The 14,273-nt window shown below is 38.8% G+C and overlaps 1 protein-coding gene across 3 annotated transcripts in view; it reads right to left on the bottom strand.

Moving 5' to 3' along the window:
- FGF13 (fibroblast growth factor 13) overlaps positions 1–14,273 on the bottom strand; it is a gene marked incomplete at both ends in the record, with an annotated part of 500,426 nt that overhangs the window by 46,609 nt on the left and 439,544 nt on the right. For all 3 annotated transcript variants that reach the window (XM_082865073.1, XM_082865071.1, XM_082865072.1), the window contains one exon: positions 11,522–11,625. In XM_082865073.1, coding sequence (XP_082721199.1) covers positions 11,522–11,625 — 104 coding nt within the window. The remainder of the gene's footprint in view (positions 1–11,521; positions 11,626–14,273) is intronic.

Below are 14,273 nucleotides of genomic sequence, written 5' to 3' on the forward strand. Positions count from 1 at the left end.
TACCATCCAGCCAGCTGGTTGCCAAACTGCCTCTCTGTGTCCACACAAAGGAGCAAGCTAGGAGACCAGAGCCCTTACCTCTCCGACAGCAGGAACCATGGAAATAGAATGGACTTGAGGACACGGAGAGGGGGCAGGGAATGTGTTATAGATGTTGAAAGACAAACAAACAAAACAAAACACCCCCCACCCTCACCTTGATGCTGAAATCCACCAGTCTTGCCAAGGCTTGAGAGGTTCAAGGCAGCTGCCGTTGAGGATTGGCAAATAAAAGGATGAATTACGGAGTGGAAAAAGGCCCCCGTCAGAATCTGGAGAGAAGGCACACCGAAAAAGCTTCCAAATCATGTAAAATAAAACGCTGCTCTGCGTGCCCTCAGTGTGGACAGAAATCAGGCCAAGGTCCAGAGCAAAGAAAAGTACTGAGCAAAACCACCCATTGCGGTTCTGTCGATCTCTTTTCTCCAGGTTAGTTATTGGTTTGAATAAAGTCTCCTGCCTAGATCAGAGACACTGGCACTTAATGTGTTTCCTGAGCCTATTATCTTACGTGAAGTTCAAGAATTGTGAGATTCAAATACCCTTGTGACATAAATAATGCTTTGATTTATGGGCAGCCCTACTGGAAGCAGAACTTTTTTTGTCTGAGCAAATAATTCTCTTTGGGAATAGAGAAGTACAAAGAAACAAAGTCAGCTGGCTAGGTGGCTTCCCTTGCTGGTAAGGATATTAAGAATGAAAATATAATAAACAGCTTTAATAAATGTGCTTTTTATCCACTTGCTGTCTCTAGTGTTAAACGCCTCTCTAACCAGCCATCTAATCAGAGAGAAATGGTCCCTGAGTAACAGGGATCTCAGAGCAAGAGGAGATGGGAGCGTCAAAACCTCGCTCCATTTCCTCAACAGTGATGAAAATCACTGGTAGGAAATGAATTCCATTCTGGATAAATGAGCACTTGGTATTCCCCAAAAGATCAGATGTTAATATATCTTGCATATTGTAACTCCAAGAAGGCGCATCTCTATCTATGGGTCAGTATTGTTTCTCTTCGCTATGCCTACCTACTACTGCAGCATGACATTCCAGAAAAATGGAGGGGAAGACGTCCCCATGTCATTGTCCAAACACGTGAGTTTGACTCTGATATACCTTGAAGCTTTGGTTGGTTGAATCCACTGTAATCCATCTGTTACCCAGGTGGGAGATTTTTTTTAAAGAGTTGCACATTTATAAAACTTCTAAAGCACTTCAACTTATATCTTTTCTTGATATAACTGAAAACCATTTTCCCACTGCATTCAAGTTTACCTTGCTAGGACATATAAACGTGGTCTTAATGTGATCTGCTGAACACTATGGTGTCAATCACCCAATATATATTCAATACAACTGGTAAATTTCCATAATGATGCCCCTCTACTCACCCCCATCCCCAAGGACATTCGAATTGTTTCCCTATACGGATTTTCTTACAGTGAGTTCTAGACTAAAAATAGCATTGCCAGGCTGTGGAAGTTGGGGAGAAACAGTTTATGCTGATCCGTCCAGTAGATCAACTGTTAACAGTTAGGGCTCTGAACTTAGGACGAATCCCATGTGCAATGTAAACTCCAGCCATTGTCAGTAGAGATCAATGTGATCATTGGGCTGCCTAGTACCTTGTGGATGTTCCACAGATATCTGGTCACTGATTGGTTGATGAAGCTCCTGGACCATTTCAGGCCCAGATGTGTGACTGGGCTTTCTGAGACTGGAAGAATGGAGGGAGTTTTCAGGAAATCTTTACTTGAAAGGTTATGATAACACAACATTGTAAATCAACTATACTCTAATATAAAATAAAATTTAAAAATAAAAATAAATAAATAAAGGTTATGATACAGTATAGAAACACTCAGCTTCAGATCTCCCTGAGGCTCTGCCTCTAACTTCTTCAGCGCAAAGGGTCTGCAAAGTGTTAACACTTGTATTACAGGAAATCATTGTTATGATGTGGGCAGGAACCAGGGAATACCGTATACAATATTTTGGAGATTCTTTAATCAGACCAACAACCAAACATTTTTGTTGTTGTAGCCTTGCTGATTTTGTGACCAGATTATAGCAATGGATTTGTTAGGCACAGGATTTTTTGTTATACTATTTGCTATATACAATGGAGTTTTACCTGTTGGCATCTCACTTCTGAAAGCTATCACTGTCGTTTTCTAGTGTCTCTTTGTCAATTATGAGACTATTATGGGATGATTCACACCCTCCCTCTGTTCAGCATTTTTCATTCTCTGTATTATTACAGTCTACATTCTAACACCTTGGGGCAGTTACTTACATTTGACTTTTCCAAATCTCTAAAATAATTTTTTTCTCAGGTAAAAATGGACATCATCTCTCATTTTGGCTACTCCTGTTTTATGCTGAGCCAGAATTCCTAGAGAGCCTACATCTGAGGCTCTTATGGAAGGGGATGTTATATATCATGGCTACTGGCTATATGCAAAATCTTTCCAAGAAATGAATTGAGGCTTTTCCAGTACTTTCACTTCCAGGAATGTCAAAAGCAGTTAGTATCAGAGTATCTGATGAACAACTTAAGCAGAATTTTAGCACAGACGTGTTATCTATTCACACATTCAGCCTGGGCAAAACATATTAAATATATTAGTCAGGGGCTTGCCAGTTATTAACCTTGGTTACAGCTATTACAATGATCAGAGAAATGCTTTCATTTAAAGTTTCCCTGTTCAGAAGTCACAATTCCCTTTAAGCGGTGTAACCATTGAAACCAGTGCTATTGCCTTCATTTTTTTTCTCGTGTCTCAGTAATTCACTTTCTTATGTAATCTTGAAACGTTAACACTTGAGAGAATGCATGAAAAGTTATAATTGGGCCCTTTCACGTATTTTAAATATTCAAAAGCCTTGACAGAAATAATGTGATTTTTCTTTACTTTTTGTTATACGCATCTTTATTAATTATTTTAATGAATATTTATTTAAAAGATAATTTTTGCTGGGTATTGCTCTATGTCTAAGAAGGGGGTGGAGAAAAATAAAACCAGTTATTACTTAGTGAGCATAGGATTTGGTAGGTAAACTATTTTAAAATATTTGAATTTCACGGAAGAAAAAGGATAGCAAGAAAAAGGGTCTTGATGGGTTCTGTGTTTTTCTATCACATGGTGGATTAAAATTATACAAACAAGAAGGCAGGGACTAAAAACAATGTCTGCACCAACACATGAGATTCACTGAATGATTAAATGAAATACAGCTAAAAAGTCTTATTTGCTCTGTTTTATAAAGCTATCAAGCCTTACAGAATATGTTGCCAGAGCAATCTCTAAAGGTATTACACGTTCAGTGCAGGGTATGTATTTAAAACAGAATTATTTTAGGAATTCCAAAATAACTCATCCCGTAATAGCAACAGAGCAATGAGCATAAGATTGGTTTCTTCCATTTGTCTTTCGTGTATGTGTGTTGTATGCGTGTGCATATACGTGTACGTGTGTGCATTATCTCCTTATATCTGGTTTTATTGGCTAAAATTCTTCTTTGTTATTCTTGCCAATTATTTTATTCTTTAGCTCCAACAGACTGGCTTTTTTCCTACAACTATGAATTTAGCTTCTGAGTTAAAGCCATGAGACACTCTTTTAAGTATGTACCCCATGACCTTTCATTTGGATTATTTTTTCAACTTGGCCTCAAAAACGCAATACAGAGCCAATCTTACTCTATTTAGCCATGACTACTATTGTCTCCTTGATTTCTGAGGAAGTATCATCATCGGTCATTTTTTCCATCTAAGAAACTAAGACCTTCACCCGGAATAATTTCTCAGTTTGGTCATTATTTTTTTTTTTTTACAGAGACCATAAAGAGAAGGCCCTTGACTTTGAAGGCACAACCAACCAGAGTCATCTAATTTCACATCCAAATAATGTCAAGCTAGATTTTCTTTCACATTTGAATGAAACTTCCATTAACTGCAAAGAGAACTAAACATGTGAAATAATCTGTGACTTGGGAAATCTATTTTGGGTTTGAAAATTATGCTGATTCACTGGTATTCTGAAGGAATATCTAAGACGAATACAGAAAGTTTGGTATATTTTTCAATACAATAATTGTAATGACCTCTAATTCAATAGCACCAACACAATAACTACAAAAGCCTCTTTAAAACATAAAGCTTGTCTCCTTGAGCTTAGCAGAGCCATTCATTAGCAAATAAAATCTGCTTGTTTTCTCTGTTTTTCTTCCTGTAAAATAATTCCGTGTCTACATTTTCCATTTTTAGTGATACCACTCAGAAATAGGGGTGTATGTGTACAATTACCCTTACAATCCATTAGTCTGAACTGAAAATGCCCATCAAAATTGTTTAACCCCATAGCCACTGAAAATGAAAAAGTTTTCTAGATGTAGGTACCAAAATTGGGAATCTAAGTTTTCAGAGTCAACATTTTTTAATTTTTTTTTTTTTTTTTTTTTTTTTTGCGGTACGCGGGCCTCTCACTGTTGTGGCCTCTCCCGTTGCGGAGCACAGGCTCCGGACGCGCAGGCTCAGCGGCCATGGCTCACGGGCCCAGCCGCTCCGCGGCATGTGGGATCCTCCCGGACCGGGGCACGAACCCGTGTCCCCTGCATCGGCAGGCGGACTCGCAACCTCTGTGCCACCAGGGAAGCCCAGAGTCAACATTTTTTAAATTTTATATTAAACAAATCAAATTCAACAATTTGTGAATTAACTGAAATATACAAATAAGCTAATGCTGTAGTTAGAAGTTAGAATTTATTTGTGTCTACTCGTTTTGCAGGGGGGTGATATATATGATGGCTACTGGCTATATGCAAAACCCATAACGGTCATTTTCTTCTATATTGGATATGATAGCGCTCATGTTCATTTTAAATATATTTCCTTTTATAATTGAGTCAATCCCACCTCCTTAAAGAGCTGTAATGTTTAAACCAGTGCCCTTGCATTTAATTCTACTGAATTTATAAGTCTCTGTGATAATAACCCCAGAAGTTAAATTATACGAACTTGCTGATACACAGATTTGACATAACTCAAACATTTTACATGCTACAAATGTTTGCTGGGAGAACATTCATCACTCTGAAATGATCGATGAATTCATCTAAATTTTAACATCCTTTCTGTACTACAATATGGTCTTGAGCTGTGAAGCTGTATCACTGAAAATTAGATCTTAAACTGTCATACACTAAAATCAGAGGAACTAAAGAAACCTGCAAATGAGTAAGGTCGCAGTTGACAGCGACATGTCCTGAACATCTGAGGCATGTTAACATAAACCAAGACCCCACACATAGTATGAAATCAAAACATGTATCAGAACCGATTTTAATTCACCTGGACGATTTAAACTAACTTTCCATTAAATAATGGTATGGAAGCCCAGTGACTAGAATGGTGAACCCAGGAAATCCTTGCTGTTGGATCCTATTTTCTATGACACTTGTTCATTTGGGGAAAAATGTGCTAAATTTTCTCTACTTCAATTTAGCTATCAGTAAACTTATAGGGCCTATCTAAAAAAACAATGGTCATTTCTCAATTTATTGACTAATTATCTTATTTTTCTAAAGAGATTTGGGATACCTGAAAATATAATGTTAAAAGCTGGGTTCTTCAGAGCAGGTATTTACTCAAAGTGTCTCTCAATGGATTGTTTACTAGGTACAATAAAATAAAATAAATTTTAAAAAGCAAGAACTACACAGTGGAAAATCAGTCAACATCTTGAATGGATCATCAAAATTAACATCTGTGAGGGGAGAAGAAACTTGCTAAGTTTAAGCTAAGTAAAAATAATTCAATAGAGAAGGAAAATATGCCTCCTTAGTTCAGATTCAAAGTCTGCCTGGGGCCCTGGGATCAGTAACACACACTGCCTCATTCCCATGGCATCAGGCGGACTCTCAGAGAGACCTGCTTCCTGGTCTTGCATCTAGTTTGCTGTGATAGTCCCAGGACCATAAAACACAGCAGTGAAATCACTCCTAAAAGCCCTCTCTAGAAATATCTGAATGGAGAAGGTTTACTTGTCAAAGGATTTCTACTTGTCTACACACGTTAGCTATCCCAACAACAACACAAGCAGCACAGTGTACTCTGGAAATGGAAAACTAGTGTTGAAGAACAGGAAATAATTAGGCAGGGAACAATGCTGCTGCCAAGTTCTGGAATATTCCAAAAGCAGAAGAAAATGCTTTGGGCTCAGCTTTGAATCTTTGTTATCTTGTTTCTAATATCTCTTATTACTCCTCTATTAAGATAGTTACTAGGACATTAATAACATTTTTACATTTAAGACTCTTGTTTTCCTATAGCGAATGTTCCTTTATTTCAAGCAGTTTTGAAATACGTATTACAAATGGCTTTATACTATTAAGTTTTCAGGAACCCTCAAAAGCTTGTGTCCAACTCATTATTCTTAGTAAAGGAAAACCAAAGGTATGAACAAAGTTCTCTATACACAATGAGTAATAATTTCCTTACAGTTCTAGAAAGACTTAGTTATATCATGGACAAAAGTAAATATGTTATGAAATAATGGCTAATTATGAGTCTCTGTGCCACAGATGGTTTCTCACTGCCACTTGAGCCTACATCAAGTCTGTCCCCCATGGCAACAAGGAAAAAAGGGAGGGGGAAGGGTGCAAGAATCCTGAGATTAATCATGGAAAGCAAATTGCTATCTCTGCAGCAATAACAATGTGGAGGTATTGTTTCTTTATTTAATGACCAAAGGGGGTAAGAAATGGTAAAAGTGTAAAACTGAATTTAAAAGAAATCGAGGAGAAAAAAATAAAAGAAATCGAGGGATGTAGAAGCAGAAATGCAAAAGAAGATAGAAAAAAAGAAAAGGAAATAGAATAAGGAATCTCTCCGAAGGATCAGCATTTTCTTTCATCTCAAGAAACAAGCCTTTAGAAATGTAAAGGCAATTTGTTTACAAGAACAGAAAAAGAAGGTCAGCTTCAGAAATTTCAGATATAGGACAAAAGTGCCTATAAATTCACGGTTTCTGACTTCATTGCGGGGGGCAGTTCTCAGTGCTATTCAGCAATCATTTTTCTTAGTTGTCTATCAGTGGTTTTCAACCCAGGCTACACATTAGAATCATCTGGGGAGCTTTGGAAAATACTACTGCACAGACTCCACCCTCAGATATTTTGATATTATTGGTTCGTGTTTAGCACAGAGAATGGAATTTTCTTAAAGGTCCTCAGGTGATTCTAATAGGTAACTAAGCTTTGTGAACTATCATCTGACTAGGGGGTCAAGAAACTTTTTTTGGTAAAGGACAAAATAGTAAATAATTTATGCTTTGTGGGCCACAAGGGCTCTTGTTGCAACTATTCAACTCTGCTGTTGTATCGCAATGGCAGCCATAGACTTTTGAATGGGTGTTACTGTGTCCCAATAAAACCGTATTTACAAAAAGAGGTGGTAGGCTGGATTTGGCCCATGGGTCACAGTCTATCCAGCCCTGGTCATTAGACTGTTTCCCCTCCCCTTTCCTAAAACAGCTGTTCCAAACCTTCACCTATGTCCTCCCTATGCCTGATTTTTGGCAGATGACTGACTCTCTTTCCTGTTTCAGTGGGAAAATACAGGTCATCTGGCTAAAAATTCTTCAACTTCCTTGTCCATCACCTGCAGACTTAGTACACCTACGTCCGCATCTGTCCTCATCTCTTTGCCTCCTGTTGTAGAAACAGCATCTCTTCAAGGTGAATCTAATCCTCTCACTTCTACTCAGTTCCATCACTCTCTCTGACTCCTTTGGGACCCTAATCCACAAAGGGTCCCATCTCCTATGTCTTTAGCACCTCCCTCGGTACTAGCTCTTGCCCTTCAGCTAACAAATATATTCAAGAGTTTAAACCAAAGAACCCTCAAAGCCTTCTTCAATCCCATGTCCTCCTCTAAATACTCACCCATGTCTCCCTTTCCCTTAGAAAGTCTACACCTACTGCCTCTGCCTCCTCTCTTCCCATTCATTCCTCAAGTCACTGCAGTCTGGCTTCTGTCCCCACTACTCCACAGACAGTGCTCTTGCCAAGACTGCTGAAGACCTTCATACGGTGTATTCCTAGTTCTTGTTTTACTTGTTTTCTCCGAAGCTTCTGACATTGTTGACTCTTCTGAAAACTCTCTCCCCACTTGGTTTTTGCAATGCTATGATATCTGCCACAATTCGTTCTTTTGCTGCTGGCCGCTTCCATGCTGGTACTGCCTAATATTATTCGACAAACTCTCTTTTCTCCTTACGCTATGTATTCCTCAACTCTTCTCGTGGCATCAACCACCACCTACATGTGGTAACTCCCGCATTTTATCTCTAGCTCACATCTCTTCCTCAAGCTCTAGGTTCCTATTTTCAAACATCTATGTCAAGCTGTACTCAGGTATCTTTTTTTTCCCCCCAATCTGTAGTTTTTCCTTTATTCTCCATCTTGGTTAATAGCTCACCATCAACTCAACTGCCAAAGGTAAAATTCTCACTCTCCCTCAGGGACCCTAATAACCACTGCTGTGCAGATTTTCAAAAATGTCTACCTGAGGATACTTTATTTCCATCTGTGCAGTAAATGGCAACTATACATGTTCAACCATACATGGTGCTCCTACTCTCCCTCCAAATCCAGTCAGCCACCAAATCCTCACGATTCTACCTCTGAAATGCCTCGCAAATCCCTCTCCATTGAGCCATTGCCACTGAAAATGTTCTAAGGCAGCCCTTAGTCAGCCCTCACCGAGATAATTGTCAATAACCTCCTAACAGATTTTTCTACTTGCCCATATCAGTAGCCTCTACTTCCTTTTCTTATTTTTGCTTCCTCCCTAAGGTCTTTGTCCAACCTTATTTTCTCTTTGTTAACAAAACTGCATACAGTATTTCAGTGGCAGAAGCGCCACGGTTTTATGTAAGGGAAGCTTTCCCTTTGGTGACCCTCTCTTCCTGATGAAGCAAGATATTTCATTTAGCTTTTTGGTCTTGTGTTGTTGAAGTCACTAAGACAGACAATATCCTGAGAGAGTCTGAGTACTATATATATATATATATATTTTTTTACTTTTATTTATTTATTTATTTTTGCGGTACGCGGGCCTCTCACTGCTGTGGCCTCTCCCACTGCGGAGCACAGGCTCCGGACGTGCGGGCTCAGCGGCCATGGCTCACGGGCCCAGCCGCTCCGGGGCACGAACCCGCGTCCCCTGCATCGGCAGGCGGACTCTCAACCACTGCGCCACCAGGGAAGCCCAATATTTTTAAAAAGATGATAATAAATGGAGTACCCACTGAGGATAGTGATCAACGTGGTGATGGGACCCCAAACCACAATCAGTAAGAAGTAATGAGAAGAACTGGGTAATTTATCCTGGAGAAGATTCTGATTCTTTCCTGGAGCAGACTAATTTGGGTATTTCTTCCTCTACGAACTCTAGGATTATCAATCGGACATCTCTCCTCCTTAAAGAAAACCTCGTTTCTTTTCCTTAATAGGAAACACTTACTGAAGGTTTCCCTTCCTTAATAGGAAATGCATACAAAGTGGTCCACATTTTGCTGTATATTGGCCTGCCCACCAAAGAAAGGAAGCCCATCCATCTACAATGCTGATTCCCCTGGAAAGCCTTCCTTAGAAATGAGCTCACGTTGACATTTACCGTCTGCTAGAATAACGGTCAACTTGAATGGTAGGCTATGAGTTTTTGACATCAATTCCCTACATGTAATACTGCATGCCCTAATTTTCTTGAGTGGGAGCACGTGACATACTGCCTAACTTACATGCCATTTTCTCATTTTAACTTACATATTATTTGCAAACTGTTTTAAAAAATTTACTGTTGCCAGATTTTTAAAAAATCAACCTTTCTCATCAGGGCACCGCAATGGTGACCACACAGCTCAGTGAAATTCTGGATGCTTTACCGGTAATGATTTCCTACGCCATCCGGTATTTACCTTCTCAAAAAGTATGCCCTGTATATTCCATTTCCTTCCCATACCTGCATAGTAGTTGCAGAAAGCAGTCATTTATTTTATGAAAAACCTACCTTTGCATCTGGTCCTGATGAGGTAGTCTGTTGATCTAAATGAGGTTAATTAAAATCCTTTGTTACTAAATTACCTTAATGCACAAATCTGAAAGACAAATCCCCTTTCCTATCATTTATAATAATGGCCACGTATTAATAAAGTGACAGATGTCATGAAGTTTGCAATAAACTCAAATCTTGCATTTGTAAAAAAGAATAAAACCCCTGCATTTATTAAACAACACGACAGTTGAAATGGCCTGATAGGAATGCTGATCGTGATCAGGATTTGAAGATTACACTTCCAATCTTTTATTGTGGAATCTGAAATGCACTACCCAGGTTTACCAAATGAACAGGCCCTTTGGTCTCACTCTTCTCCCGCCCCTCTTTCCCATCTTGGTCTCTGAAAAACAGAGTTATGACATGGTTTCACCAGGTCTGAGAGTCTTTCTACATACCTGGCTTTGAAATAAATTTAAGGAACAGGCCAGGGCAAGAGTGATTAAAGGTAACCACTTTTGCAGTTTGAGGAATAGATTTCTCTAGTCATGGAAATAGCCTACTTCAAGGCTATCTAGAAGGAAGTTTGAGAAGCAATTTTCTCCATTTTTAACATCTTATCCTTTTCTTAGAATATATGAAGTTCAAAACAAAGATTAAAAAATATTCATATATTAAGTGGTCTCCTGTACTCTGTATCTAGATCTACTGCTAAGAATAAAATCCTAACCCTGGTACTGTACCGTTTCTGCCTATGTTTAAGTGTAAAAATTTTAAAAGTTTAATGTGGCCCCAGGTTCCTAGCTGAACTGTTGCCTACATTGTTTATAAATTTCTTGGAAAAAGTTTCATTTTGTACTCTGTACATTATAAACTTTTAAGAAAAGGCAAGCAGGAATTTGCAAGGAGAGATTGAACTGTGCTTGATGGAAAAACAGAATTTAAAGTAGAGACAGCAAATGTGACCTAACTGAACTGAATATAAGATACAGAAACACTTCTAAAACTGTTCTTTATGTCCTAGAGTTGATTTGAGGATGAGGTTTCATTAATTTCTTTAGGAGTAAACATGGATAAATATATGTTGAACTGAGTTATAGAAATGGCTTTGCTTCCCACAGCTGCAAAGCACTACAGCAAGACAGACCATTATATCATATGCTACACAAAATAACAACCCATATGCCAATGTATGCAAAAATGTGTAGTGAATCTTTGAATTTTATACCCAAAATGCTAGCTTCAAATGATTAATTAGTAATAGATATAATTTTCACTGGAAATTAATGTCTTTTCAAAGATATTTCCATCCAGACCACTCTTCCTCAAATCACACAAATCTGCAATGATAACACATATGCAGCCTAGTTCACTTCGTATCAGGTGAAAACTAGAATCAAAACATGAACACAGTGAAAGGCTTACCGAGGTGTACAGGTATCCCTCGCTGTTCATTGCCAAATACAGCTTGGTCTGAACTCCTTGAATAGCCACCACTCGAAGACCCACAGGGATGAGGTTAAACAGAGCTGCAACCAAAAAGAATGTGAAAACAAGGTTAGGATTTCGAATTCCATAGCTTTTCAATGTTTCCAGCAGGACTGTCTGATCTTCCAAAAGTAATGTGTGCTTGGTAGGAATATATATATATATATATATATATATATATATATATATATATAAAACTCCAGATAGATAGGGCCTCTTCTACCTTTCAGTATTTTTTTTTTTTTTTTTTTTTTTTTTTGCAGTACGCAGGCCTCTCACTGTTGTGGCCTCTCCCGTTGCGGAGCACAGGCTCTGGACGCGCAGGCTCAGCGGCCATGGCTCACGGGCCCAGCCGCTCCGCGGCATGTGGGATCTTCCCGGACCGGGGCACGAACCCGTGTCCCCCGCATCAGCAGGCGGACTCTCAACCACTGCGCCACCAGGGAAGCCCCCTTTCAGTATTCTTGATTCATGGTTGCAGTCATACAACGGGGACTATAGCTACATATTTTTAAACACCCCGGAGAAAATGGAAGACAATTCCATGGTTTGTATAGTGTTGGAGGTGGGAAATCTTGATGCTTCTGTAAAGATCCAGTTCCAGGAATTGGTCTACATATTAAATAGCTTTATTTTCAACCAGCCAAGGTTTTAAACTGCTCCCTTAGACAACTGCTGAAATTCAGACACAGATATGATCTATCAGCTGGGGAGAGATTCCTAGAATCTTAGAAAAGACACTAGTCCAACTCCTTCACCTAAATTATCTGTATTATTTCCGACGCAAGCACAAAAAAAGAGTTCCAGGCCTTGAAAAAAAAAGGAGTCTTACGTTCCCACAGTAGTATTTCTTAAAGAACATTTTCTAAGATTGGGTTGAGATAGGTTGTCTTTTAGTCTCTGGGAGCAAAGGTTATAGGAATAAAAACAATGAACTTGAGAGGTTTATTTATTTCATTTTTTTTTTTCCTAAATAGTTGTAAGTGGGCAGCTGGCTGGTGCCCAGGAGGCCTTCATTTCTCCATTTGAAGGTTTGATTGCGTGAAACTTACACCCCGGCTCTCCTCACAATCACACACCACTCACTGGATGAAACCAGTGGGCGTCTTCCCCCTACCAGCTGTCTACTCCCTCCTACACCAGGAATAAAAATAAAACAGTACATTTTTAAAACGTAGTGCTTGCCACACACATCTTTTGAAAATAGCCTGTGCACCTTTCTCTCAAGAGTCCTAGACCAATGTTGACGATTTTTGCCTTGGTGTGTAAGTTTATGGAGGATGATAAATTGGTCTGCTATCATTCCTGTGAACGAGAAATGTAAAGCAGTCACCCCGTGGGTAAGAATAGTTTCTCTCAGATCTCTTATCTTGGTGTATGTATATTCTACTACAGTAGGTGGGGTTACAGAGTTGAGAAATATTAATGAAGAACTCAATATTCCTTGGCGAGCCTACAATGTACCTTTCCCTTAAAGTCAGCGTGTCACCAGAGAGGAGCTAGGACATTGTACGGTTCAAAATACAAGTGTTCCTACCACATGCCACTGATGGCATTTCATTCAATACTCATCATATTTGAAGCTGTGCCCTTCTGTTATGTGAGGTGAAGGAGAGTAATTGCACAGATTGCGAGCCAGGATCTAATGCTATATTTGACCATGCAGTGCCCAGGAATGAAGTCTGATCTCATTGAGCATGTCACGTATACGTTCTATCTCTTTCTGTTGATGGTACCTTGCTCACGGCAGGTGCTCAACACACATTTGTGGACTGCTAGCAATCTGTATGGTGAAACCATGATAATATTACATTTTTGGAATGTAATAGATCACAATCCCATTATATAAAAGCTCATAGTTTTAAATTCTGATATCTAAAAAACCAAATGAAACCAAACAAAAACCTCCATATGGGTTTGGCTTAAAAGCCTACCACTAGACAACTAGAACACCAGTCTATGTCTGAATCCTAGTTTAGTCAAACTAATAGATGATAATAGATGATAGATGACAGGTAATAAAGGGCGCTCAGAATTGTTTCTAGAATTTCAATTTTTACAATATTCTGAACCTTCTTAGTTCTCTGAATGCAGGTGGTAACGAGCAAAAAACAGAGAAAGAGAGAGAGAGAAATATTTGATTTTCACCGTGTGCCCCAACTCCTCTCTGATGTGGGTTTTAATGGGCAATAAAATGCTTAAGTCCCAAACATCAGATAGTAGTAGGAGGAAGAGAAGCAAAGAACATCCGTAACCCATGCCCGACATTATGTATTCCTGAATAATGGTATGAACTCTATAGTGGCCATGGATTTTTTCACTACGTACCATAAATTTCTGTGGAGCCTGATTCAGAAACAAAAAATACCACTCTAAAATAAAAAATTGAAGACAGCAGCAAAAGTGGAGAGTGACGGGTGATACCAGTCCAATCTTTTTTCTTTCGACATTCCAGATAGATCATAAAACAGGTTTGTTTCAAGTCTGTCTAAAGGGACAGTATTTCCAGATAAAAATGCAAAGAAATTACATCAAGGGTGAGCTTGCACAGGTTCAATATTCTCCAATATGCCTTTGCTTCTCTAAATCTGGAGTACTTCATGGACTTAAGATATTATTTTGATTAGGATGAAAATATGCTGAACATGAAAACAATTGATTTTATTTGTGTATCTAAAACACATTCATT

Source organism: Leucopleurus acutus, assembly GCF_964270905.1.
Source record: "Leucopleurus acutus genome assembly, chromosome: X".
NCBI lineage: Eukaryota > Metazoa > Chordata > Mammalia > Artiodactyla > Delphinidae > Leucopleurus > Leucopleurus acutus.